The sequence below is a fragment of the Theobroma cacao genome, chromosome 9 (genome assembly GCF_000208745.1).
Source record: "Theobroma cacao cultivar B97-61/B2 chromosome 9, Criollo_cocoa_genome_V2, whole genome shotgun sequence".
Lineage (NCBI taxonomy): Eukaryota > Viridiplantae > Streptophyta > Magnoliopsida > Malvales > Malvaceae > Theobroma > Theobroma cacao.
In genome coordinates this window covers 37,367,714-37,394,738 of record NC_030858.1, presented here as the reverse complement: position 1 = coordinate 37,394,738, position 27,025 = coordinate 37,367,714, and the positions used below count along the sequence as shown (strand labels likewise).

Below are 27,025 nucleotides of genomic sequence, written 5' to 3'. Positions count from 1 at the left end.
ATCTAACCAAACTATGTTAACATCAGTGGATAATGGATTTGTTCTGTCTTTTGTCCTGTAGGGTTAGGTGTTTGGTTATCAAATATATCACCTGATTACATATAGGATTAGTTGAAATATCCCTGTTTTCTTTTATCTAATTATCCTTTTTCTCTTTTGTAACTTTCCGTTGTTAACAATGCTTCTTGAGTTCAATAATTGTTGTTCATGCACCCTTTCTTTGTCCTTGTTTGTTTGTTTGTGGTTTGGCTTTTAATACAAGAAAAGAACACACAATCTATGTGATTGAAGTTCTAATCCTACAAATGGGAAGTTGTAAACAAATACTCTTACCAAATTTCATGTCCAACGAACACAAAATCCTTTATTAGCAAGAACGGTGTCGTGTTGCTGTTATGTTGATCTACCCAAAGATAAACAAATTAAAAAAAAAAAAAAAAAGAATCCAAAGATGAAACCCAGTTTGCAAAATGTCCAGTTCTACCATGATCTTAAACATTTTGACTTTGGGTTTTCTTCCCCTCTCAGTTCCTTGAAGGACTCTTCACCAGAGAGAGTTAAGAAGAACAGAGGCAAGGTTTCTAGAAACCCTTCATCAGCTTTGAGGGTGGAAAACTTTAGGAGAATGGGTGATCAGTCAAACACAGTGGCATGACTCCAGCCTTCTTTTTTGGCTTTAAACTTAGGTTCTGGAGGGCTCTCTGTCCAACTAGAATAAATTCCCATTCCAAGTCAAGTCCCCCTACTCCCTACTTGTAATTTTCAATTGATGATGATTGTTGTTTTCTTTTCAGTTATAGTAATATATTTCCTTTCCTTTTTGACTCTTTATTTATTTATCCAATGTTTCATATGATTAGAAATTAATGAAAATATAAAATAAATTTATTTGAAATACATCTCTCTTCTTTCAATTCTAAATTCTCAAAGACAATCATTATTAATTTTATATAAATTATGGGTTATAGATCAATTGATTAAGCAAATTCATAACAACGTATCTTTAACATATCAAATTTTAAGAAAAAAATTTATAATTATTTATGTTTTCATAAAAATAAAAAAATAAATATGGAATCGAACTTTCCAAATGAAATAACGCTTGATTTAGTAGTGCTTAAAGGAGAAGCCACTTGCACTTTAACTTGGAGGGGGTAAGAGGAAGTAAAACAATAGTGGTATATTAAAAACTTTATTATATTAAAAAAAAATCATAGTGTTCTCCATTTATTTATAAAATAAGAAAAAAAATATATAGTCATAGAAATGTTCAATTACACGACAAATTTCGAGATTCGAGGGTTAAAAAGGAAAGCGGTCGATGTTAATAATCAACTCTTTTTTTATTTCCTTTCCCTTTTTTATTGTTTTCTTTTTATCGATTTTTTTATTCATAAAGATTTATTTAATTTAAAATAAAATATAAAAAATTAATTAAACGTAATAGAAGAATGTCAAGATTTTATTAAAGGGTTATGCCAAAAAATACAGTTAAAGAAATGTCTGATTACACGACAAATTTCAAGATTTGAGAGTTAAAAAGAAATAAGATAATGCTAATAATCAACCTTTTTTTTTTCTTTTCCTTTTTTATTGTCTTCTTTTTACTTATTTTTTAGTTTATAAAAATTTATTTAACTCGAAAAATATATATAAATGATTAATTGCATGGGATAAAAGAATATTAAAATCTTCTTAAGCCGCTATATAAAAAATAATAATTAAAACAATATTCAATTACACGACAAATTTCAAGATTTAGGGGTTAAAAAGGAAGGGGATGATGCTACTAATCAACCCTTTTTTTTTTATTTCCTTTTCCTTTACCATTTTTTTAATTCAATAAACCAAAAGACAAGAATATTCTTCAATTTTTAAAAAAAAAACAGGGGGAGAAAAACGAAATATAAAAAAATATGTATAAAATAATTGATTGAGTGGCAGTCTCGAAATTGTACTAGTGGAACATGGACAATTTTTTTAAAAATAAAAATCCCAAAAAAATAAAATAAAACAAAATAGAGGGACCATTGGGCTTTATATAATATGTTTCTTAATTCCAGACCAACAATTATATAAAGCAAAAATACTATTTTTCTTTTCTTTTTTTTTTTTTTACATTTTTGGGATTTTTTGTTACGACAGCAACATTAGCTTTGGTCGGTCTTATTTTTGTATTACAACACTACATTCTTTGCATGGAGACATTCGGGCAACCTTAAATTCCCTTCCTCTTTTTTCTCCATTCCTTTAGTAAACAAGACACTTCGACTTCCACTAGCATAATTCTTCTTTTATTCCCTTATCGAACACGAGAAAGTACTCGAAAATGGGTATCTCGAATTATCGAACAAATTTAAATTTTTATTAATTAAAATATAAAAAATAAATATTTACGAAATACGAAAGGGATAATAACAGAAAATGCCGTTTTCGGTCATAGTTTATACATTGACAATATTCTTTATCTTTGAATCGATCGGTTTAGTTGTTCCCGTTAATAAAAATAAATAAATAAAATTCGTTGATGATTTTAAATTAAAATAATTAAATTTAATTAAAATAAGTTAATGGAATGGGCTTTTTTTTTTCATCTGCTTTTTGGCATGCGAGAAAAGTAACATCACGTGTTACCCACAAAACCACATGCTGTCAAAAATATCATAATAATAATATTATTATTATTATTAATTAAGTATTATTGTTTCTTCATGGGAAATTATACTCAATTTGACTTGATTAATTATTACTATGTGGGTTTTTTTTCCTATGTATTTTATCAATTAATAAAGAGGCAAAAAGCCAAAGGAGCTTAAAATTGTATCACAAGCAACAAAGGGGGAAAAGAGTATAAAATCATTGTATTCAAGTGAGGTTGAAATTAATCTTTTAGATACAATGATTGTGTGTATTTCAGTAGTATTTTTAAAATAAAAATTAAAAAACTGTGGGGATCTTCTACACATAATTTCATATTAAGCCTAGTGTCTGAATTGATCTTTAATTTGTCAATAAATTGTGAGATTTGCTTCATTTCTTGATACTACTGGTTAGAAACCCATATACCCAATCTTCCCAAGATATTATAATTGAGAAATAAGATTAATTTGAGTATATTGTTTTTTGAACAATTATTACTCAACACGTGACGTAAAATTATAAAAAAAAAACATTAAATGAGAATAGGAGATTTTCATTCTTAAATTAATACAAACAAATTAGATCAGACTTTGTATCATAACACATGGTTCATTAAAGACATGGGAGTCCATCCAATGAATTATACCCTAAACATGCAATGCAATGAAGTTTACTTGATTCTTTCAAGCACCCAAGAGAGGGAAAAAAACAAAGAAGGTGAAAGTCTTTACCTGTTTCTCTCCTTCCAAATAACAGGATCGATGCTGGCACTAAGAGACGCCATAGACAAGTAATTCATGCATAAATCGAGATACTTTAATCGATTTTTGACTTTTAAACGCTCTATTCACAATAGAATTGAGTTGGGATTGAAATTTTATGATATTGTGCAGTCTTAGCATAAAAAGATTAAAAGTATTTTTTCTTTTATAATTTCATGGTTTCTTTACAAGGTATAAACTGGAAGTGACCGCAGACATGATTGAAAACAAATCTTTGTTTGGATCTGATAATGGAAAGCTTTTAGATTCAACCCCAACCCAAGACCACCCCCCACTCTTATTGTCAAAAGAGAAAAGATTTTTCCAATCTGCCCTCTATGACTTTGCTTCCCCTCTCCTCTGTCTCTCTCTGGGTGTTGTCGCGGCCCATGAGCAAAGGGCATGAAGCATGCCAATGCGTTGGACAAATTACAAATATTATTGCAGGAAAAACAAAAAGCAAACGATTTTGACTTTGAAAAAATGCCGAAGAGAGCAAAAAAAGAAAAGAAAAGAAAAGCTAAGCCCTTTCATTGCTCCATCCATGGTGCTGTCGGTATGATTATGTTATGTGTTTATCACACCTCAGACACAAAACCCTTTCCCTCCCTCTCCCTTTCAACCACATCACATTACATATTGTAATTGTAAAGATGAAGCTGGTCCATGGGTATATTCTTGATGTTTATGTCAAGACTCAAAGAGGCCAGTACTATCTTTCTAAAAAGTTAAAATCGGTTAAAGTGTTGGGTGTTTACGTTTATCCATTACTCTACTTACTGTGAAACGTTTAACGTGATGTTTACACCAAATATTTTCGATGTTTTTGTGATCATCCGCGTTTTCTCTGCCACATGGCTTTTGTTTTTCCTTTTAATTTTTGGTGATGATTATGATGCAATATAAACCCATGATAACTCTCCCTAAGTTGTTTTGCAATGGAAAACATAACCTTCACGATTCAACATCATCTTAGACTTTGTTACTCTCCTTTTCCTTTTTTTTTTTCTTTCTTTTCTCACTTTGGGCTAGTAAGAAATCTAGCCATATCTGATCAAAATGTGATACATGTTGTGATAGAAGAAGAAGAAGAAGATAGGGTATGCATGATATATATATGTATATATAAATTTCCCTTCCCTACAAAATGTGTAGTACAATCAATGGTATATGATGAGCGATAACAAAGTCAAATGGCTATGTGTTTTCTTTTGTAAACTTTAGGTGATGATGGGATTAACATTCTTCCACTTTGTCCCCCTCTTCCTCTCTCTATATATATATATTTATTTATTTATTTATTTTATATTTTGCTTTATTAGTGATGTTGTGTTCTTCTTGGCTATGGGTGGAGGGTTCCTATCTCCTTTTGCCATGAGCCATTGCTTTTATCATAGGAAAGGAATAATGCCAGTGCTTCCTTAACCCCTTTTGGGCCCCATTTTAGTCCAATCATGTGGGCCCATCCTGTCTGGCCCGGCTCCATGCCCCCACCCCAAACAAAAATAAAAGAAGGAAAAAAAAAAAACCAATTCCCATGTTTGCGTAAATCAATAGAATGCTGACGTGGCATTGCTTTGAAAGGTTGGTGTCGTTGAAGTGGAGACTTGGTCCCACCCAAGGTCATCCACTTTGTCACCTCTCTCTCTCTCTCTCTTGCCTTTGCTTCTTTGCCAAACTTATTATTGAATTTTGTACTACTCTTTCTTTCCTTCTTCCTTTGCTCTTAAAACATCATTTCCTTTCCCCCTCCCCTCTCTCTCTCTCTCTCTCTCCCATCCTCTGTTGTTTTCACCATAAAGTTTTAACCCACAAATGGATGGAGACTGGGCATTGTTTGTGTTCTTTTGGGCTGCTTAGGTTAAGGGTGTTGCTCAAGCAAGATAGAGTCAATGGAAGAGGAGGAGGTGGGGGTCATCCCCCTCCCTACATTTGCCTATGGAGGGTAAAACAAGGACACTTGTACTCAAATACTATAATATGACAAACCCACTTTATTTCCACAGTGATACAAGGTTTTTTATTTTCTTTCTTTAATTTATTAGCCACTTGATGTAAAAAAGTAGCATTCTCTTGAGCTTTCACTATAGTTATTTTATTCAAATCAACCCCCCTCATCACTTATGGTTCTAGGCTTCGTTTTTTATTTATTCACTTTCATGTTGCTCTTTTTATATTTCAAATATGAATCCACATGAAAGAATATTTTGATCGTGATTTGGATAACGTAATAATAATTTATATTTCCTTACGTCGTGACATAATGCAAAAATTTAATCTCGACCGACAGATTAGATTGTATATGCAAATTCTTTTCTTGAAAGTCAATGAACAATTGAGTTGTAGTTCAAGGGTTACAACTTTTTGCAATTATTGTAAGTAGGAAAAATAAGAATGGAAGATAAAAAATTGCATAAATTTCAGATAGAAAATAATAATAAATAAATAAAAAAAGTAAAGGGTCACTGCCAAAAGATGCATGGAGATAAATGTTGGCATTTTTTAACATAAAATTATGAAGAAAAGTTTGGGAAGTGGAGGACCCCCAAATCCAACATTAAATGTTGGTGTACCCTTAAGACCTAGGGTGGCCAAAGATGCAGTTGAATTTTTGGACCGTTCCAAATTAAATATGTTGTCACATAAATGTATAGTCTGGCTGCATATTCTTTTCTCAAATGATTTCCTGTCCTCCCCCCCCTTTTTCCATGAAACAAAAAATCATTTTAAGACGGATATCTAATTCACTACATCAATAGAAACGAATGAAAAATGAGATATTACGAGTTAATTAATGTATATGCTACCTACTTTGATAACTTTAAATTATATCTACTTTGAAATTGATTAATTGACACCATACATTAATGCTGTAAGGAGTTGGCTGGCTATCAATGGGAAAGAAAGCATTGGAAAGTTTATTGAAAGACAGACGAATGGGATCAAAGGCATTAAATGAAGAAAAAATGACAATATATACAAGCAAAGCCATCAGCCAGGGTCAATGATTTCCTTCACTTTCCCCTGGTTGGTTTCTCTATTTGTAGAAAGGAGGACTTCTGCTTCATAATTAGCTTTCAATCTTCATTCTTTGTTTAGGTCTTGCATTTCAGTCAAAAACTTGCATAAAGCTTTTTGAATGAATTGAAGCAGAGGAGAAAGAAGCCACACCAATATTATGTTAGTCTAAAGCCTACCTACCAAATAGACAGTGAAAACTAAAGGGTCTTTGAGTTTAGACTAGACCACTAATGGTTCAAATGGGTAGTTAAGCAAACCCTTTAATTTTGCTACCAAGGGGAAAACCTGAGGGTAGTTACTGTAGAATATTGAGTACATGGGGGAGAAATGAGACTTCAAAAATGGGTTTTGATTGGACTTGCAAAAGGTTGGATTCAATATGGGCTTGCAGCATATCTTGTATTGAAGTAGGATGATGAGAATAGAAATTAAAAGGGCTAGATTAGGCAAATGTTCAATTCATTAAACACTGCTCAACATTAGAAAGTTGGGTATTTTGGTATAGATTTTTTACAAGAAGATAGCCTAAAGGTTTCAGTTAAGCTCATGTAGCTTGTAGGCTAAAAAGCCTCTCTCACTTATCAGCTATGACCACCATGGATAACAAGTGTGTGTTTGTTTGTTTGGAAGATTTCACAAAAACTCCAGCCTTTTTCGTTAAAAAAATGTTTTTTCACGCAGTAATGGTTGGAGAGGCTTGGCCCATGATGTTTCTGGTAAGAGAGATCAGGAGGAGTCTGGTTTAGTGCAGAAAATCAAGCTACCCCACTTCCTTTATGTTTTACAGTTTTCACTGGAATTGATTAATTACCTACTAATGGGGGATAGTGGGTTCACATCCCCACCTCCATTGCCTCTTGTCTAAATTCACACTCCAGCTATTTAAAAAGTACTAGTATTGTTTTTATTCATGACCTGATGCTGAAATAAGCATTACTTCACAGCAAAATTTGACTTGTGTTTTTCTGTTACAAAATTATCAGTGAATTAGATAGGATAATCTAAGTTCTTTAGGAAATAGTATATGGTTGTTAACTTGTTATGGTTTTGTTGTTTTGTTAGTAATTTGATTCTCAATGACAATGAGAAAGCCAGGGGCAGGGCAAAAGGCAAAGCCCTGTTACAAACTGTTACTCAGCCCTAGTTTGGCTTTATGGCCTGTCCTGCTCTTAGCATAAAGCAAACAAAGAGGCCTCAAAAGAGCCAATCTCATCTGTTTGGTATCTGCCAGTTAGGTCCTAGTCGGCTAGTCTCAGTGACAAAGACATTGCATTTCGGTGAGTAAAGATCTTTGGGGTCCTATTTCTCAACAGTGAGAACTTATATTAACAAAACACAAAGAAGCTTGTTTTATTTTCTGGCTTACATAGTAGTAGCTAGTAAGCTAGAGGCTGTTCCTGTCAGATGTCTGAAAAACAACGCGCAATATTGTTTTGGTTTAGCATTCTGAAATGTGTAATGCTGTCAATCTCAGCCACGAGGACAGTGGTAGAGGTGGAGCCTGATATGCATTGCTTTAACAAAGCCAAGAAACCCTTTTGAACTGATTGATTTAAGGTAGAGGGGCCACTTTTGGTCAATTTTCTGGGAATTAAGGAAATTCTAGGTCCCATTGGGATCATGTCATCTACAGTTTTTTGCAAACTCGGGCAAGAATCAGTGTAGAAAAGCTCCTCAATCTCCAGCATATAGAATGTGAAAAGAATATCAATGAAATGTCTCAACAATTTCTGAGATACCCTAAAAGATTTTAATGTTTCATCCATGGAAAAGAATTTCATGGTTTGATGTAATTCAAAGACAGCTATTTGCATGACTTTTTCGTAAAGATAATTTATCAGTTCGGTTAGACAGCACTTCTTTCAGTACAACAGCGAAAACATTGAAGGGCAATCTCATCACAGAATCATATTATAAGGAGCATGGCGAAGGAAGAGGAGCAATTCCCCCAAATTGGCAAGCATAACATCAGTCATCACTCATCAGGGATTCTTCATTTCTTTGCCAAGGTTGAGCAGGGGAAGCTACCCTCCAAGGGGTAATAAAAATAAACTAAATAATAATTGCCCTTGCAACATCACTCTAGACATAGTATAACTTTTAATTGCAATGATATGGGACTGCTGACACTACCTTAACCTGCAGAAACTGTAGCTTCTAAGGAAACAAAAAGGATGGTAAACCAAAAAAAAGAAGAAAAGAAAACAGAGAGGATAAAGATAAAAACACTCATATGATGAGATGACAAAAAGTAACAAAACAAACTTGATACCAACACAAAACCATAGCTCTTGTCCTATTGCCTCAAATGCTCTCCTTAACTACCATCAGATTTTGAGTTGTTCTATGCTCTGTACTGTCTCAATTTCTCGCAGGTTCTTTGCTATTGTGCTTGCAGCTTCCTCTACTTGAGCAGGTGATTTGTTGGGCAAGGCAGAAGCAATAACAGTTGGAACATCTTCATTTCTAACAGATGGAATATCTTCTTTTCGTACTGGTGGAGCAGCAAATACTGGAACCACTTGCCTAATAGTGACAGCCGGAGCAATACGTACAGGAGGAGCTCGCAGCACTTGAGTGGGGAGTGTAGATGGTGATGGCTGACAGGGAACTGCAGATTGTGGTGGCTGAGCAGGAAGAACAGATTGCGCTGGCTGAGTAGGAACTGCAGATGCTGGTGGCTGAGAGGATACTGCAGATGGTGCTGGACGTGGAGGTGCAGAGAAAACAGGCACTGCAGTTCTTATCGTCACTGGTGGAGCAATGCCATGGCATGGTGTCCTAAACTGTCGGATGGGAACATAAGGAGCTGCTCCAGCTGCAGGGAATTTCTGTGGACGAGTCCCACGGCTTTCCGGTATAGATGCTTGCAACTGTGGCAGTATGTGTTTGTCATTTGCTGTTGCTGACATAGATCTGTTTCGAGGAACTACCTTCGGGCAGATTAAAGGAAGGATTTTTGAGGTGGTAGCAGGAGGCTGTGGACTTGTTGGTCTTGGATTCTGAATAGGAAACCTCTTTGTAAATGGTATTGGGGCACTGGAGGAGTTTGCCATGGCCATCTTTTCCTTTATTCGGTAATTTAATAACGCTCGAGCTATTGTGATCTGTTCAAGCTCATCATTGTTCTCTGGCTCTGAAGAAGAACTTGCAGTTTCTTTTGCCACTGGAAAGAAAAGATATTATTCAGTTTGGGCAGAAAGATTCTAATCTAGATAAGAAGTTTCAGGAAAGTTACGTCAAAGCAGTTTGCTTGAGACTAACCTAAGACAGGTCTGACAGAATTTATTAACGGTCCAGCATTTAATCTTTTATCTCTTCAGAAAAATAAGGATATGAACATTTTCAGAGAGGGAAATATTGGTAATATACTAGATAATGTGCACAACCTGCTACACAGTGGAGGGGAAAATTAAAAATGAGTTATACAGAAGAAGCTTTAGACAAAAGAAAACCAAATCTGTTAAGTGTCGAAATCATGGTTTGATCCTAATGTTCCTTGGCATTTATACTATTAAGTTTGTAAATAATACAAAGCACTGCAAAGATGGGCAGGCATTCCATCTTTAAGCAATTGTCATTCTTCTTAACAGACAGAATCCTTTGCTCAGCTCAAAACATGAGGAAATTGAGAATTCCTCTAATGGCACAAGAAACTGCACTTTACATTTTACCATTCCAACAATTTATCCACAAGAAAACTGAAACATGGACTCACATTGTTTTAGAGATGTCCAAGCTGCCATGGCCGCATTCTTTTCTGCTTGCTTCTTGTTCTTAGCAGGTTCCCCTGTGAATGTGATTCCAGCCAATTCAACTGTTCCTGTAAAAACAGGCAGGTGTCCAAGGCCTGATCTAAATGTTGTATACTGCGGCAATGGCGCTCCAACTCTTTGTGCAATTTCCTGTAAGAGGTTTTTATAGACCCCTGTCTCATCCTAACATAATGAAACCTGATCAGTATCAACCCAACTAGAAAGGACATATCCAAAAAATTTAGATATAAATACATCAAATTCATCCAGAATCTATCATTCTTTCAAATTCAAAAGTAAATTATAAAGCAGGTATTATATCAATGAACTGGTTGAGAATGATAACAGGCTTCTTTTCATGTACTAAGGTGCACAAGTTTTGACCACAGATTAGACAGCACGAAATGTGAAAGATGAACACAACTCTAAGGGAAACAATGAGGCAATCAATTAAGTTTGCAACTACTTGTATCAGGATTTGGAAATTGAAGACTATAAGAGTTGCAACCATAACTAAGATGAATTTAAGAAATGCAAAATCAACCTAACAAGTCCCCAACATGATCTAAAAGGTAGCAGCTAAGAAATATAAGTATCTCAACCACTATCTTGACTATTGAATGAGATAATTTATCCAAAATGTGTTTCATAAATGTATTTCTCCGTACTCAGACAGAAGTTTAAGCCCCTGATTTTAATTGGCATGCTTGTAAATACATTATTTTCAGTCTGCCAAGCACACAGTATATGAATCCTTGTACAAAAACAATTCATATTATTAATGCACCTCAAAAAGGCTGAGAACTTCGAATTCTACATTTGCGCGTTTACGGCTATACATAACCTCTTAAATGTAATATCTTCAGTTATTCGCAGATTCAAACTACTCATTTTCTAAAGCAAAAGAACTGTTTCTATCAGTTGACAAGCAAATAACTTTCTCGAAAGGAAAACTTGACAACCCCAAATCCAAACCCGACCAGAAAGACCGCATTTAACCAGAGAAGAAAATTAATTTTTCTGGGTTGCACCGACAAATGCTCATAAACCTGCTTGAATTAATTAAAGTCTGCAAGAAATTAAGAAATCCAAATTAAGTTTTATTAAAAAAAATTTTTTTTTTGAAAGAAAAACTAAGTTTCACCTTGTCTTCCGGGTTCTTCCTCAGACAGTCAACTGAGACGGCCTGAAAGGAAACATTTTTATGACCGAAATGCCCTTGATTAAGCCATTAATTGCACCAACAAAACCCAGATTATCAAAGTACAGCTGTTTCCCAAAATAAAAATTAAAAATCACAGATTTAATGTCACTAGCACGTTTCTCTCACACGGAAACTTCCCCAGTTCCCATTGTTATTTTCCCTTAGAAATTAATTAAAATTTCGCTTTCGTCACCTCAAAAAGTCAAGAAAATCCTACTGCCTTGTGTTAATTGGTTAACCACCCAAGGGCATTCAAGTCATTTCGACTCCCCCACCACCCAATGTTTCACCTCAAGCGAATCTCCGGCGATCAAGGCCACTGTGCAAGGTTAACTCCGATCACCACCCCACGGCTCAACTTAGCAGAAAAAACTTTAAAAACCCAAATTTGAGCCTAAACTAAGAGGCGTACGTGAGCAAAAACTTTAGGAAAAAAAAAAAACTTACTAGGATTCTGGCGGCAAGAGAGTGAGAAGGTCCACGATTAGAGAGGGATTGAAGGGCGACTTCGGCGGCGGAGTGTTCAGCTTGACGGAGCGTAGAACAGTAGTGAGGACTCTCAAAGGTTTCGCCGTTGAAGTTAACGGTGGCTTTGAACCTCGGCGCGTGGTCTGGACCTTCCCTAATGCACGTGTAGGAAGGAAGATTAAAGCAGCTCCTCTGCGCCAGCTCTTGCAGCTGGTTCTTGTACATTTCTCCCCCCCTCTTTCTCTCCCCAAAACCAAAAAAAAAAATATAACCCTTTTCACTCCTTTTTGAGTATACTTCTTTTCCTCCCTAATCTCTGTCTCAACAACTTATCTGGGTTTCCCTTTCGCTGGTGTTGAAACAGGAGCAGAAAAATGGGATCAGACCCAGATCGGGTCGGGTTGAGATAGGAAATGGGTCGATGAAGATCAAGGTTTTTAGGGTTTTTGCATTGCAGAAAACAAACAAAAAAAGGAAAAAGAAGAACCAGAAAGATGAAGAGAAAAAACCCAACAAAAAAAACAAAAAAAAGTGAAATTTTTTTGTGAAGTGGGAAGGGAGAGAGAGAGAGAGAGCGAGACGCTTTGCTTTTTTGGGAGGATGTATTTTAATGGGGGAATTTATTATATATTGCCTTTTATCCCTGGGAGTCAACTGAACGTTAGGCTGCATGGATGTGATCTTTTTCCCCTCTTACATTTTCTACTCATTTTCTTTTCCCAGTTTTTATTAATTTAATTAGTACTTAATTTATTTATTTAACCACTGATTTTGTTTGTGCTTGTTTTTTTTTTTTTTTATAACTGATAAAGTTATGTATTAAACTCAAATCATAATTATTAATATTTATAAAAATTTATATTTCAATATCTATAAAATTTTATAATCATAATCTCTTCAATCGCCTACAAACTCGTAATATTTAAAACGACCCCACAAATAAAATGTAACCGACATAAAATTTAAATTTCTTATTCTTTTGCGATATCGTTCAATTATACGTTTCAAAATAACGTAACAAGGTATTTATAGTTCTCGATCTTGTTGATTTTATATACTAGTAGTGTATTGAATATAAACTTCAAGTTCGTATACGACGGACGCTACGAAAAATCGAGAAGAGAAGTACATGTAGAAATAAGGGGGAAGGGAAAGTAATAAAAGTACTAAATTTTATGAAAGATTCCAAGGTGTGATGACTTTGAATGTGTGAAAATCACAACTCAAAATAAAGAGGATTCAATTCAAACTAGTATTGAGGCTATTTAAACCCTGCCATGCTAGGTCTGGCTAGACAGTCCAAAGGCCAATTAATCACAGTAGGGACCTTATTGCTAGGAGAAATTAATGAGTAATTTGAAGAAAAATAATCAAAATAAAGATAAAATAAAAAATGGGTTTTCCACCACAAATAGACAAGAGAAAAAAGTATTCATTTAATGTGTAGTTATGATTATTGATATTTGTAAATTTATAGGAAAATTGTGCCTGTTTTTCTAAGTGAAGGGAATGGGGGGGTTTGTACGAGAAATGGGTTTGAGGGACAAATTGTTGGTGGGTACTTAATTATGTCATAATTCATTAATGGTGCCATAAAGTGGCCCATCAATTGTGTTTAATAAGTAAGAATTCTTTTCTTTAATTAAAAAAAGGACAAATTATTAAGCATGAGAGTGCCTATACTTGTAAAAGATTCTATCATAAAGTAGTCATTGAAATTTTAAGGTTAAGTGCAACCTAGGTTAAACCTTCCAAAAAATTAAATAGTAACCTAAATTTTTTATACAATAATCACTTTTAAATATTTATTTTTATATTCTTTCCGTCCGTTTTTCTTGATTCATATTTTTGAGAAATTTTTTTTGAACATAATTGTTTTTATTTTTTATGATTTTTTTATAAAGTATAAAAAACTCGAGTCGAAAGGTGTCATAATCTTTGATAATAGTTGAGATATCTCAATAATAGATCAAATAATTTCCTCTTCCCTTTCAAAAACATATTCAACATTGAATAAAAAAAAAATACAAGTGGAGAATAGTAGTGGACTTTGAAAGTTGCATTGTCAAACTACTATCATTTTCCTTTTTGTACTTTGCAATTGGTATGCTCCTCATCCAACTTCTTGTCAATTTAGCAATGGGGTTTTTTGACTTCATGGCTTTGAGACACTTGAAAATTTCGTTTAAAATAATATAAATGTCGAAATAGAAATAAGATAAATGATGAATATAATTATTTTTTATCATATAGTTCAATTTTTTTAATTAAAAATAGATATTTTTAGTAATCATTAACAGTACTACAAATTTAAATTATCTCATAATAATAGTCTAAATTATGAGACGATCACGTGACATTAAATTATCCGTCACGTGCCCCCCCCCCCCTCAATGAATCAAACTATAATTGGGGGAAATTTCTTTTTTCCCCATCAATATGAAATGCAGTGGCCTCCACACCTTAGTTGCAACCTCCTTTTATAAATGATGATGCCCCTGAGTCAGAGGACCCTCGAATATCCGATATCGAGGATGTGAAATTACGGATTTACCCTCTCATATTCACCGAGATGCAATAAGATAGGGTATGATTCTATGAGGGAGTTTATGGTCATTTAGTCAAATATAATAAGGTACTAAGACTTCATTATCATGGACAAGGTAAGTGGGGAACAAACTTTAATAGTAATAATAATCTCCGAAATTGATGAAGTTTGACTAATTTGAAATTACGAAAATGCCACTACTTAGCTTTAAGGAGGGTATTTGATTTTATTTATTTATTTATTTATTTTTGATATATCATTCATGTATAATACATATATTATCACTTAATCACAGAAATATCAGTTCATAGATATGTAAGAGTAAAATTTTGAATTTTTTTTTTCAAAATTAATATTAATTTCAATAATTTTTTATTTTTAAATTTATTTATCAATGAAACGATAATATTTAGTATACAGATAATATACGGAATCTAAATTGAATATAAATCTCTTGGTTTTTTTTTTTAATAGCTTTTGACGAAATCTAAGATGGAAAAACAAATGAATAATGGGGAAAAAGTCTTTGGGGTTCAATTAATTTTTGCATTAAATGAAATGCCAAACACGGTCTTCTATTCAAAGCAGAGTTCAGATGGTCTTCTACGTTTTCTCTTTTAGTCGGAGAATTTACTATTAGTTTTTTCGTGGGGGTGATTTAATGTAATTAAAACGTTTGTTTACTTCTATGATTTTGATTATATTATAAAAAATATAGTTTAAATTTTTAATTTCTTTTTTTATTTTGTTTTTACTAGATACTTAAAAAAGAAAATATATATCAAGTCAATATAGAATATGATAGAGAATTTAGTGAGTAATTATTTTCTTAAATAGTTTGTGATTATGATAGAGAATTTATTTATTATTTGAAATTTCTTATACTGATATAGTAATTAGATATGTATATAGAAAAATAATAAAATAATATTTTGAGAAAACAATTATCAATGTTGAAGAAAGATTCTTAAACGAATAATCGTTTAATTACATATATAAAAAATATATATTTTGTAATATTGATAATTTAAAAATTTTACAACGCTGAGAAAATTTGTAATGTATTATTTTCTTTACCTAAAATCAAAGTATTTTTTGTTGCAATTGAGTTAATTTATATTTATGCCTTATATAAAAATTATTTTTTTAAAAAATACATTATATTATATTATATTAGTGAGTGTATCAGTCAATCATAAAACAAAAGAAATAGAAGAAGTGCATTTTAGAGAGGCAAAAGGTGAAGTATGAGAATGTCATGTGCAAAGAAATTCTCTACAAAACGAAACAACAGTAAGGCCAAAACCAAACCTAATAAATGCAAACGGCATGGAAATTATTTTCCTTTATATATACACAGAGATAGGATTCTGTATTCTAAGAATTGCAGGCAGTGGGTGGTATTTAGTTTTACTGAACTTCAATAAATTCACTTCACAGAATGACCATTGCCCCATTGAAAACGCCTTGGTTTTATCTCCTGACCCACTGCTCTCTGACCCACGCTCTTTTATTACCTTTAGGTTGAAAGGTTGGGGAAAGAATAAGAAACCCAGAACTGATTTGGTTCCTGCCATTAAAACCAAGTGTGAATTCACTCAGAGACTAGGTAGATGGGTAGATGGATACAATGCTTCTATGCAATGAAGCCATTCCAATGATTGTAAGGGTGGCTTTAGATGAAGGGACGAAAATGATACGGATTGAACTAAAGTTTGGGATTGCAATCATCATCGAGATGTATTGAATATTTGACCTGGAAAACTCGACCTAATTCTGAATGTTCAGTTTCTCTGTCCAAATAAGACAACAACGGAAGTAGATTCTTATAAAAATCAAGACCAGGGGCAAGAAAAAGAAGGAAGATAAAAGAGAGAAATTAAAGACTGGTAAAACATGAGAAGAATAAATATATAACAAGTTGTAAATCATGATACAGCATTTGGCACTTGGAAGAGCTAATTTTGTCCCGTCTATTGCACCAAAGATCTATCAACCAAACCAAACCAATACAAAGTACTGTTTCAGTTAGAAAGAAAGATAGAGAAAGTGCATAATTTGGAATTTCTCTTGCAACTTATGATTTATTATGGTACCTGATTATTTAAAAGGAAACAGAAAAGAAAAGAGCAAATCTTTAGAAGGTGAATCATTCAATTGGCCAACTAACTAGGGGTATCCTGAAATTCTAAGGTGTATAGGGCAGAAAAATTACTATGACGGAATGTGTGGGTTAAAAAAGCTAAGAGTACATTCTGTATTACACAATGGACATGTCACCATGAAAAGGGGCTTGCTCCCTGCAAAAAGATCTCGTTTTCCACATCTTTTACCCATTGACAAACCCGGTTGCAAGTCTTTATGGCTAGAGCCTGCACGTAACATAAATGAAACTTTAAAGCTCTTTGTACAGAAAAAGCATTCAGTATGTATTTAAGACGTGATTTGAACTTTGAACAAGGTAAATGAGAAAGATATACTATATGCAAAAGCAAACCTTGTCTGCAAGTGGATCAAATGCTGCATAGAGTTCAAAATCCTGTGTGACCCAGCAGAGTAAAACTGACACATAAAAATAACCACATTAATTTTATGAAGGCTGCAAAATAAAAACTGTGTGGTTATAAGCAACTGTTGTCCATTAACCAGAGAACAGTGAAAAAGCGTAAATATTGAATGCAGAAAGGACATTCAAGCAGCAAAACAAAAACAAAAACGTAACAAAACTTAACTTTCACTATTTAGTTATAGTTCAGATGTCAGCAAAATTTATAAGAGAAAGAATTACCACAATTTTCATCTCTTCTAAACTGAGTTTTATGGGGCCCAATTCCTTTATCGTGCATGGAAGCAAACAGTCTCTGGTAAGCTCTATACAATCTGCATAACAAGAAACCAATTATCCAACTAAACACCACGAAGCAAAATACAATAGATTCAATATGAAAGAAGCAATTGAACTGCCACAAGATTAAGAGTTTTACCTTTTCTGTTGCCGGGGACTGTTAAGAGGTGGTGAGAACTCAGAGGATACATATTGATCCAGATATATACTACGATAAATGAAATGCCAAAGTCCAGCAGGACCACCAATGCCAATAAATGGTTCCGTAGGCCTCTCAGGAGAATCTGTTGGAGGTCTTTGCTGGCCTAGATGAGGAGATGATCCTAATCGAGGCAATGGGTCAATGGGCAAATCCTCAACACGCATACCACCATCTATCATTGATCTCTGAACTTCGCTAAGAACATTGGACTTCAAAAGGACCATTTCTATGCGAATCCTATAAAATTTCAGTCAAATTCTCAACAGTCTAGAGAGGAAGAGAATAAACATTTATATTTCTACATAGAGAGCTAAGAAGTGCATTCCCCAGTAAGGCATAGAGACAACTAAATCTGGATATATTTCCATCTTGTCACATAGACATAGCTCAGCCTCAACGTATGCACTCATTTTATGTAGGAAATGGGAATATTATATGCTCAGTTCACTAATATCATGATCAAATTAGAAGAATTCAATTTACCTGCAATCTTTAAGGTGATAGAAGGCATCTGAACTGGTAGTAAGCAACATCAAGTATGTATCGACCTGCCACAATAAAGTAGATTTGTTATCTTTGTGCTGTTGGTATGACCACCATATGGCAAACATATTTACAGCATTGTATGTAGCAGAAGTTGCATAAAATTAACATATTGTTAACCAAGTATCACTCACATCAAGAAAATGCACATAAGCATACAAAAAGGCCATAGGATTATATCTTGGTAAGCAAATTGGCGAGAATGATTCTGATGTCCTGCATAAAGCATGAAAATCTTATAAGAACAAGAAGCCCACAAAATCATTAGCCTGAAAACAACATTAAGTCTGCTTGATCGTTATAGAAAAGAAAAAGAGGAAAAAATAAAGAAGAAATAAAGAGAAGACTACACAGAATTGAGACTTGATTATTAAGTTCTAAATTGTCATGAAATTGATTTTGGCCAATTATATGTAATATGGGGCTATTAAAGACAACCTTTTTATATATAATAAGCACAGCTAAAACTGCAGATATCAAGAGTGCCACAAAACAACAAAAGAGCTAGTAAAATTTTTTTTATTTTTGGAGGGATAAAAAGCTAGTAAAAAAATCTTAATTGCTTGTAGCATGCAAAAAAGTTTCTGAACTTAAGAATTCAATGTGGTATATTAGGAAGACCATTTAGATACAACAGGGTTGAGGTTATTCATTGACCAAACAGTGTTTAGCTAGAAATCCACTTAACACCCAGAGACTATCAAACCAAAAAAGTCAGCATTACTGCTTTCCACTACCCTGCTAAGGAAATTATTTAGGAGGTGGTACTGAGACAGAACAATGATATTCCATGTACTTCTGAAGGCATATGCTTTCAAATGCTCTAGAGTTAACCACTAAAAGGAGATTAAAGACCTATTAAAGTTAATTCTACAAACCTAAATGACTCCGATGACATCACAAAGTTCGAAAGTAGCAACATATCATCAGGATGAAGTGAGGCCTTTTGTGCACCAACCAGACTGATAACCTGAAACTAACTTCAGGTCAGTAAAATGCTCCAAACAGTAAAATATTATTTTATGGAGTTAAACCAGAAAGTAACAATGACAAAACTGTTGCTGGGCTTACTTACAGGGCAAAAAAGGGTAAAAAAAGATGAGGGAGTTTTACCTTGTGTTTACACATTAGTATTGCAAATAGTACCCCTGAATCAGCAACATCTTGCAATATAGCACCTGCAGCTTGCCTTGTCGCATAAGCAAGAGGAAGACAAGTGTATGCATGAAGAAATGTAGCTGGGTTCCTGGATAAAGCCAAAAAAAAAAGGGGGTTTAGAAGGTACCATCCAGGTCAAATATGAAAAGAAAGGAAAAGAAAAGGAAATAATGGCATTCACACCACATCTCATCAATAACACCAAGTAACATAAATTTGTAAACGCAAACACATGTTATCCTCATTCTCTATGCATAACCAACAATTTCAATTGGGGATAAAATGCAACAAATGGTTAAACAACCAGGACCCATAATCTTGCAATTGACTTAATATAAGTCAAAACTCAAGTAGATTTGTTTTCAAAGGTTAAGAAAGAAAGCAGAAGGGGGTTAGTGGAGTGGGGAGAGGAGAGGGGAGCTCCAACATTATTTAGACATGCAAGAAAAACCCAATAAAAACGCACCAACTGAAGGAGTGGATGAGGGAAGAGAAAACAACATCTGTTCCTCCAAGCAAAGGTGTCATATCAAACTTAGGATTCTTCTCAAAGCACCTATTTATGGACTTTGTTAAGATAAGTATCATCTGCATCCATTTCATAACCAATCAAAGTGAGTATGATAAGTACTTTTGGGTGACTGTCATAAAGAAATAAACATAGAGGTGATCAAATATAATGATTAGTGAAAAATAAAATAATCAGAGGAAATTTGCAAGCTTTGAATAGGCAGTGGCAGCCAAGTTAATCAGTCCAGAAGTAGAGATTTGCAAGGGAGACTGCAAGAGCTACCTGACCATAAATAAGCTCCAATTGTCCTTTTAATGATTCAAAAGGCTCCTCTGTGCAGCTGATACAAACTAAATAAATTGGTCCCTTCACAAGAAAGACCACCTGAACAAAAAAATATGTCATTGCATATCTTATTCAATTGATCAAAAAACAAGGCTTGATTCTGTCAGCTTTAAAGTAGGCCCTTTCATGTTTAGGCATTCTATACCAAAAGAATAAGAAACAGTGACAGTTTTTGGGCAAGATGTGCTTTTTTAATGAGGACAACAGTGACATTTCACGTAAATGTGCCTCTTTTAGTATCGGACATTCTTTTATCATGCCATTCACTTTTCTTTCGAAAAACTTGACAGTAATAAGCCTTTCCGAATGTAAGAAGAATCATTTTGAGGCTTAAAGTTCAACCACCTCTAATGAATCTATCAAGAAAATAATTTGATTAATACAATATTGCAGCTTCTCACTGTTTGTTTCTAAAGTATTCAATATGTGAAAAGAAAAACTTCAAAAGGTCTCTATGTAAAAGCTTAACGACTAAGTGAATGAGAAAGTAGTTCAAATGCAAGTAGACTAATAATAATTGATTACAGAGCCAAAAACTTCAAATAACATAAATTTCAAGTCAGAAGCAAATATAATCATACCTGGTGTTTTCCAGCCTTAACCAATTTGACACGATCTCCCCTGAAAAACAATGATTGAAATGTTAAAAATCCTTCAAAGAACTGACATCGAAGGAAAAAGTAACCCAAAAAAATTGCATTTGATTAAGCGCAAGAATCATTACTAAAAACTAAGTAAGCTAGATCCAGCCAAGTACCCATTCTCCACAAAGGAAATAATGGCTTGTAGCGTTGCTGAAAAACCAGCTAGCTTGTGTTCATCTCCATATCTGGAAATCAAATACAGAAGTACATAAATTAGGATTTATAAGTAAGCAGACCATATTGAATTGCACACATGATGCACAATGCCGGCATTCTTAGGAACTAGTGACAAACCTGGAATATATTGGTTTGCCAGAATTACTCAAAATAAAGAAGTGCTTCTTCCTCTTTCTCCATGATATCGAAGCATCATCCTGTCACTTCACTTATAAATCAAACATGACATAATATAGCAAGGATTCTTTAAAATAGCTTCTTCGTTTTCTCATTCTTTTTTTTATTATGAGTCGTGGCGATGAATGGCAAATAGCACTAACATTCAAATGAACATTCAAAGAATAAAATCGTTACTGAATAATCCAAAACTTCATAAATGATCCCAATTCTAAAATTCAGTTCATAAATATATAAACGACCATGATTACACCAACCAGTGAATTCGGATAAGAACAAGCTAAACCAAACATTTTCTCTATATTATCAACAAGAAAGAAGCAAATGCAAATGGCTTACCTCATCGATGTGGCGTTTACCGGGAACCCAGGAGGAGGCCTGAGAATCCGAGATTCCTTCGAGCGAACCATCGTTCCTAACTTCCCGAATCTCATTATCATCAATCTCACTCGCCTCATCGATCCTCGACGCGCTCGTGGCGCTGCTGCTCCCTCTCTCCCCGGCGTACCCGCTGCTGCTGGGACTCGAAGGCCCTGCATCGCCGAAGATTTCCTGATTCTCCACTCGTAACCGATCGTCGTCCTCGTCCCCGCCGTTTCTCTCCCGATTCAACGATCCATTCTCGATTTCGCTGCCATCTCCCCGATGATTAGATTCCAATTCCACCGGTTCAGTCAATGTCAACACTTCGAACCGCTCATCCACCATTTTGGGATTAGAATTAGGGTTTTCCTCGATGTACTCATCACCAGAAGACGAAGATGAGCTGGAATCCAACGACATTCCCCCCCCTCCCCTCTGGAAATCGAATGAAAAATCGGGAGAATTGGTATTACGGGGATTGGATTTCACTACCACCACCACTACTACTACTCTTTCAGCTTTTGCTGCCTACCAGTCGTCGTTTGCTGTTTTCCGTTTGGTTGGTTTCTCTTTGGCTCTCGTCCTTTGCTTTGTTTGCTGCATTTTCTCCTTTCCTGATGATTGACTAGTAGGTGTCCCAGAGTAAATGCAACGAGCCGGTTCAGCTTGCATTTTGGGCCCGAGCCACGCCAGGGTTTGGGCATGACTTTCACATTTGACATCGAAATTCCAATATTTTATGATCGGATATCCTGCCTTTTTCTATCTAATTAAATAAAATAAAATATCATATAATCAAGTTCGAATAAAATTTTCATATGGAAGGCCTGCTATTTATAAATAGGAGCATTATATACTATTTTGATAAATTTTACACAATTCATGATTTTGATTAACTAATTGTAATGTAATAATTGGACAAAGATAGGAGCCCTTTAATGATCAATTATTGGGCTCCAAGTAAACCCACATAAAAAGGGTTGGAAAGAAGGCCCCCCAACTTTGGTCCTAGGCTCCAACTTTATAAGGTCATATGCCCATTTCCCAGCTGCACCCTCTTTTCCCAACCTCTTTTGCCAGATTGCTTCGTACTTAGTCCTATACCAAAAACCCTTTCCGTCCATTATTTGTAGCTTTCCAAGTTCCAAACATTAACATTGTTTCCAAATTTGGGTTCCCAGAGAACCCTTTTGTGACATCACTTTCCATTTGCAGAAGAAGGTCAGCAAACTCTGTGAATGAATCAGAAGCCATGAAACAATGGAAAACAAAAGCACAGGGTACAGTTCCAGCCAATTAGGGAAGAAGAAGAACCAAAGTTAAAACTTCAGGGTGAGAAACAAGTTTTGTGGAAACTTTCTTTGATTTTCATAAAGAAAAGAACAGGCAGAATGGGTTTATCTTATGCCAAGTGCAACCCTCAGACCATATTTGATTGCTGTGATTTGTCAGCTCTCCCTTGAACATCACAAATGCATTAACTTCAGCCAATTCAGATCCTTTTTTTTTTTTTCAAAAGGAATAGCTTTTTCATTATCTTGGTATATATGCTGTCACCCAAAGCTTCCACTGACATGGATTTGAACTGACAGAATCTGGTTTTGCAGACTCATATCATAAAGAATTAGCATCATCAATTATAAGATAGTTTCATGGCAATAAAGTTTGTTTGAGAGTTAAATTTTTAAAACGGATATTTAATTTAAAATCAATTGATAATAGAAAAAAAATTTCTTTTTATCATTATTTCAATTAGATAATACCAACTGGCCTTTTTGGGGAACCAAGAGTCATCTTACCCCCACAGCATATATGCAAAATTTGCTTTGATTTTGGGCTCTTGTCTTGCTTATTATATATTAAAAAAATGTTGGAAAAAATAAAGGGAAAAGCAATGCTTAAGCTACCAAAAGATATTCTGCCATTAAAGGCATCAAAGTTTATCCAAAATTCTATGTTGTTTGTCACCTCAGTTGTGACACTTTTAATGATCTGATAAAGTTCCCACAAACCAAACTTTTTATCTCTTCTAACACCATTGGATGGATTCACTCTCTATTCCTTAGTTCAAGATTCCTCTTTCTCTTTTAAATCAAGTTGTGAATAAAAAGAAATATTAGTACTGGAGTTGTTCCTCCCAAAATGGGCTTATAATTCACTATAATTTAATATCTTGGTTGATTCCCATTGTTTCTTCTTTAATAAATAAAACCCTAAATGCTTCTCGAACAAAAATATTTCATATTTAGCATATATTAAATTATGTCTCTAAGAATACCGTTAAAATAAAGATGTTGCAATGCAACAATTAATGTTTAGATACAAAAAATTATTCGGACACGATAAACTTTGAGTAAATATCTTTAAATTAAATCGTAAGTCCGTAACACTCTTTCTTTGTCATAAATCTAATATCAATAAGAAATGAGTTAAGTATGGAGTTTATAAATAAAATTCTTCCTCAACTTAATAAACATGTTTTTTAAGTTGAAAGTACATGTGACACCTATACCATTTAAGAAAGAAATTTGTATTGTAATTTATATATTATTTATTTATTTATATAAAATGACCTTAGGCTCAAGTTTTGTTAGAGCTTCTATTTCTAATCTACGATGGGCCCACACGATTTTTTTCTTTGGGCTGGGCCCACTGACTTTACCTAACACGTCATAGCTACAGCACGAAAAGACTGTCAGACTGCTGGTGACAATATCAGTGCGACTAATCTTACAAAAGAAAAACAGTTTCATATTCCCATGTCGTCATAAAAGGGAGAAAAAGACCGGGCGACGAAAACGACGGGCGAACGTAACGCGAAGAAAACCTCTCACCCACACAAGCCGTTTTCAGACGACAGAAATGGTCAACTAACCGTCGCTGTCTTCATCCACGTAACAAACGTTTAATCTAACGGTTCACAATTTTTTCCTCGTTTATTCTTTTAGTTTCTTTCTTCACCGGCGTTACTTTTTTTTTTTTTTGCTTTTTCTTTTTTATTCTGCCTTTTTCCTTTTTTATTATGATTTAAGAATTATTGGTTTTTAGTGGCTTGGAATGTCCCCTAGCACCAAGTTAAAGTTCATGTGATACCAAAATTTGTCCAAACAATTTTCGTCCGTGGAGGACTTGATATGTGGGGATGTTTTCATGTCTTAATCTGTCTGTTCGGATAAAAATTTAATAAATTTTCATCGAATTGATTGTATTATCAAATTAATCAAATAAGATTCGTCTTCTCTTAATTTATCTACATGTGTTTTAAGTACTTTTTGAGTTTTCATTTTGAATTATTCATAATACATCTATGATTTATTAACATAACTTAACACGTATTTTTCCATAAATCAATTAAAGTTCACTAACTTCTTTATAATTGGGGTTAAGACCAAACTATGATCCTAACACTTTGACATGGTATATGAATTGATGGGTTTTGAGCACAAATTGTTGGAAATTTATTGTTGAGTGTAAATGGAGATGGGGTAAGTACCTTTCTAATTTGGTAGGAGTACAAAATGTACAGAGACATGCATAAGTGAAATATTTACTAGCCATGGACCAAAAAATAGAAATATTCAATGATTCACACACCATAAGTTGGAAAATTGAATGCAAATTTTAGAGAAAAACATCAATGCTTTTGTTCATGACATTGCCCTTGAGTGCCACAAAAAATTGCATAATTTTTTAATTTATATATATAAAGCTTCTAAGCATTGATTATTTTCTAATGTAATGCAATCAAAACATTATATAAAAATTTAATTAATATATATTATTTCAAGGATAAATAAAATTAAAATCTTCTAGGTGAGTTCGACTATTTAATTAATTTATGTGTAATTAAAGTCAATTGTAGGTCATAACACATTTAATTGATTAGGTAAGGTTCACTATTCATTTTTAAAGGTAAATAAATTGCTAGTTGACATATCTAGAGCAATTGACTTGATAATTTTTATTTTCCACTAGATTAAGGATAAAAATATCAAACTCTCAATCCGCAAAATGGGGTTTGAAATTTTAGTCCAAAATTCAAAAGTCCAATTCAGTAAAAGAATTATTTCGGATCAAAATTAAGCAGTTCGCCACGTAAGTCGTTTTCCGCTACCAAATCAGCGACGAATTACGCAAACCATTATTGCAGGCTCAACGATCGATGCTTTCAATTATTTAGAGGTTGCTTAAATCCCATTACCACCCAAATACACATCATTATTACATATACTCCTCTAATAATCAATTAATTACCAGATCCGATGTTTAGATTTGAGACTAATCTACAAATTAACATAAATTAAAATTTTCAGTAACATTTGGCTAATACTTATCCCGACATATCCAAACTTATCTATCTCTTAAATATCTTTGTCTTATCCAATTTGCGTATCATTCAAAAATATAATTATCCACTTTGCAATATTACCTCCATATTATTACGTTAATTTACCAGTTATCCACTTTTCAGTTACATATTTTCGAATTCAAGGACGAAATCGAAGTTACATATAAAACAAGGTTACGAAGAGGGACCGTCGTCCTTGCTGATCGTCGCCTCTATATATTTTTTTCTTTACCAACCCCCACCGATATCAAAACCCCAAGCCCCGCCGATGACTTAACCCGACGAGCCAACTTGCCATTTTAGTACCAATATGCCATCAAAAGCGTTGAACCAAAAAATTTGTTTCAAATTCGAAAATGGAAAATCAATCAGACTGCATAAATTTATATGAATTTTGGAAAATTTATCTCCGCAAAATCTCATAGAAAGCTCGAAGTTAGGATTACAGGGATGGAAATGATCCTCTTGATCATATCACAGTGGCAAAAAGATAAGGGAAAAGGAAAACCTTGTAACTTATAAGGAAAGAAAAGGAAGAAGAAGTGACTAAAATTTTCTAGGGGAATTAAATATGAATCTAAAATTGCTTACTCTTTTTTATTTTTGGTTTTCAATCTTCGAACCCGGTTTTTTCAAAAATTGCATTTCTGACCCTCCTCAGATCTCTTCCTTTCAAAGTCCTCCCTATGCCTTCGTGAACAGAGAACGACGCGATCCTCGTCCTCGCCATTTGCTTTGCCAAAAACTCGTGAGGCGGAATCCTAACTCCTCCTTCCGACCAATCGTCTCCTTCCACGTCATCATCGTCGCTCTCCGATCTCCTCCGGTTGTCCCTGTACTCTTCCCTCAAAATCTTCGACCAGTCCGGTATGTTGACCGGCAACGACGACGGCGTTCCTCCCACTCCGGAATCCCCTCCTACTACTCCTCCGCCGCCGCCGCCGCGCTTCGTCGACGTCTTTTTTGCTACTCGACTACTGGTGCGAAGCTCGGGCGAGTCAGAGCGAGTCGAGGCCGAGTTGCTGTAAATGTCCGACTCCTCAAACTCGAATGCCGCCGCCGAGTCATGCCTCCGCGTCGCTTGCAGTTGTTGATCGCCCGACAGAAATCGGCAGTTCGGTCTCGAGTAATAGCTTTTGCTACTCGCCATCAAAATAATTTTAAACAAATTAAAATTAATTCCTTTTTTTTGTTCTCTTCAGTGTTCCCTTTTCTTTCCTCTTAAGTTCTGATCATTTCGATCTGCTTTTATAAAGGTTGGCTTCCTAATGGATAAGACTGGCTGGCTCAATCCAAAAATTACAGAAACGCCCCA

The 27,025-nt window shown here is 34.3% G+C and overlaps 3 protein-coding genes across 3 annotated transcripts; all 3 read right to left on the bottom strand.

Annotated features, from left to right (window-relative positions):
- LOC18590881 (double-stranded RNA-binding protein 2) lies at positions 8,323-12,376 on the bottom strand. Its single transcript, XM_007016686.2, has 3 exons — positions 11,829-12,376; positions 10,141-10,360; positions 8,323-9,588 (listed from the first exon to the last, which is right to left on the bottom strand). The coding sequence occupies exons 1-3, from the start codon at positions 12,072-12,074 to the stop codon at positions 8,750-8,752; spliced, it is 1,305 nt and encodes a 434-aa protein (XP_007016748.2). The 5' UTR covers positions 12,075-12,376; the 3' UTR covers positions 8,323-8,749.
- LOC18590880 (protein SAND) lies at positions 16,285-21,998 on the bottom strand. Its single transcript, XM_007016683.2, has 14 exons — positions 21,339-21,998; positions 20,940-21,019; positions 20,759-20,830; positions 20,583-20,622; positions 19,939-20,040; positions 19,612-19,733; positions 19,101-19,233; positions 18,866-18,957; positions 18,122-18,203; positions 17,928-17,992; positions 17,382-17,681; positions 17,186-17,277; positions 16,895-16,959; positions 16,285-16,769 (listed from the first exon to the last, which is right to left on the bottom strand). The coding sequence occupies exons 1-14, from the start codon at positions 21,780-21,782 to the stop codon at positions 16,674-16,676; spliced, it is 1,785 nt and encodes a 594-aa protein (XP_007016745.2). The 5' UTR covers positions 21,783-21,998; the 3' UTR covers positions 16,285-16,673.
- LOC18590878 lies at positions 26,068-26,938 on the bottom strand. Its single transcript, XM_007016680.2, has one exon. It carries the CDS (start codon positions 26,858-26,860, stop codon positions 26,321-26,323), a length of 540 nt encoding a protein of 179 aa, XP_007016742.1. The 5' UTR covers positions 26,861-26,938; the 3' UTR covers positions 26,068-26,320.

Coding starts and splice junctions, on each gene's coding strand:
- LOC18590881 (XM_007016686.2), bottom strand. CDS start 12,074: ATGTACAAGAACCAGCTGCAAGAGCTGGCGCAGAGGAGCTGCTTTAAT. Junction 10,361..11,828: donor CTCTTGCCGCCAGAATCCTA/GTAAGTTTTTTT, acceptor TCATTATGTTAG/GATGAGACAGGGGTCTATAA. Junction 9,589..10,140: donor TTGGACATCTCTAAAACAAT/GTGAGTCCATGT, acceptor TTTTCTTTCCAG/TGGCAAAAGAAACTGCAAGT.
- LOC18590880 (XM_007016683.2), bottom strand. CDS start 21,782: ATGTCGTTGGATTCCAGCTCATCTTCGTCTTCTGGTGATGAGTACATC. Junction 20,831..20,939: donor GGCAAACCAATATATTCCAG/GTTTGTCACTAG, acceptor TTTGATTTCCAG/ATATGGAGATGAACACAAGC. Junction 19,734..19,938: donor TGGAGCTTATTTATGGTCAG/GTAGCTCTTGCA, acceptor AAATGGATGCAG/ATGATACTTATCTTAACAAA.
- LOC18590878 (XM_007016680.2), bottom strand. CDS start 26,860: ATGGCGAGTAGCAAAAGCTATTACTCGAGACCGAACTGCCGATTTCTG.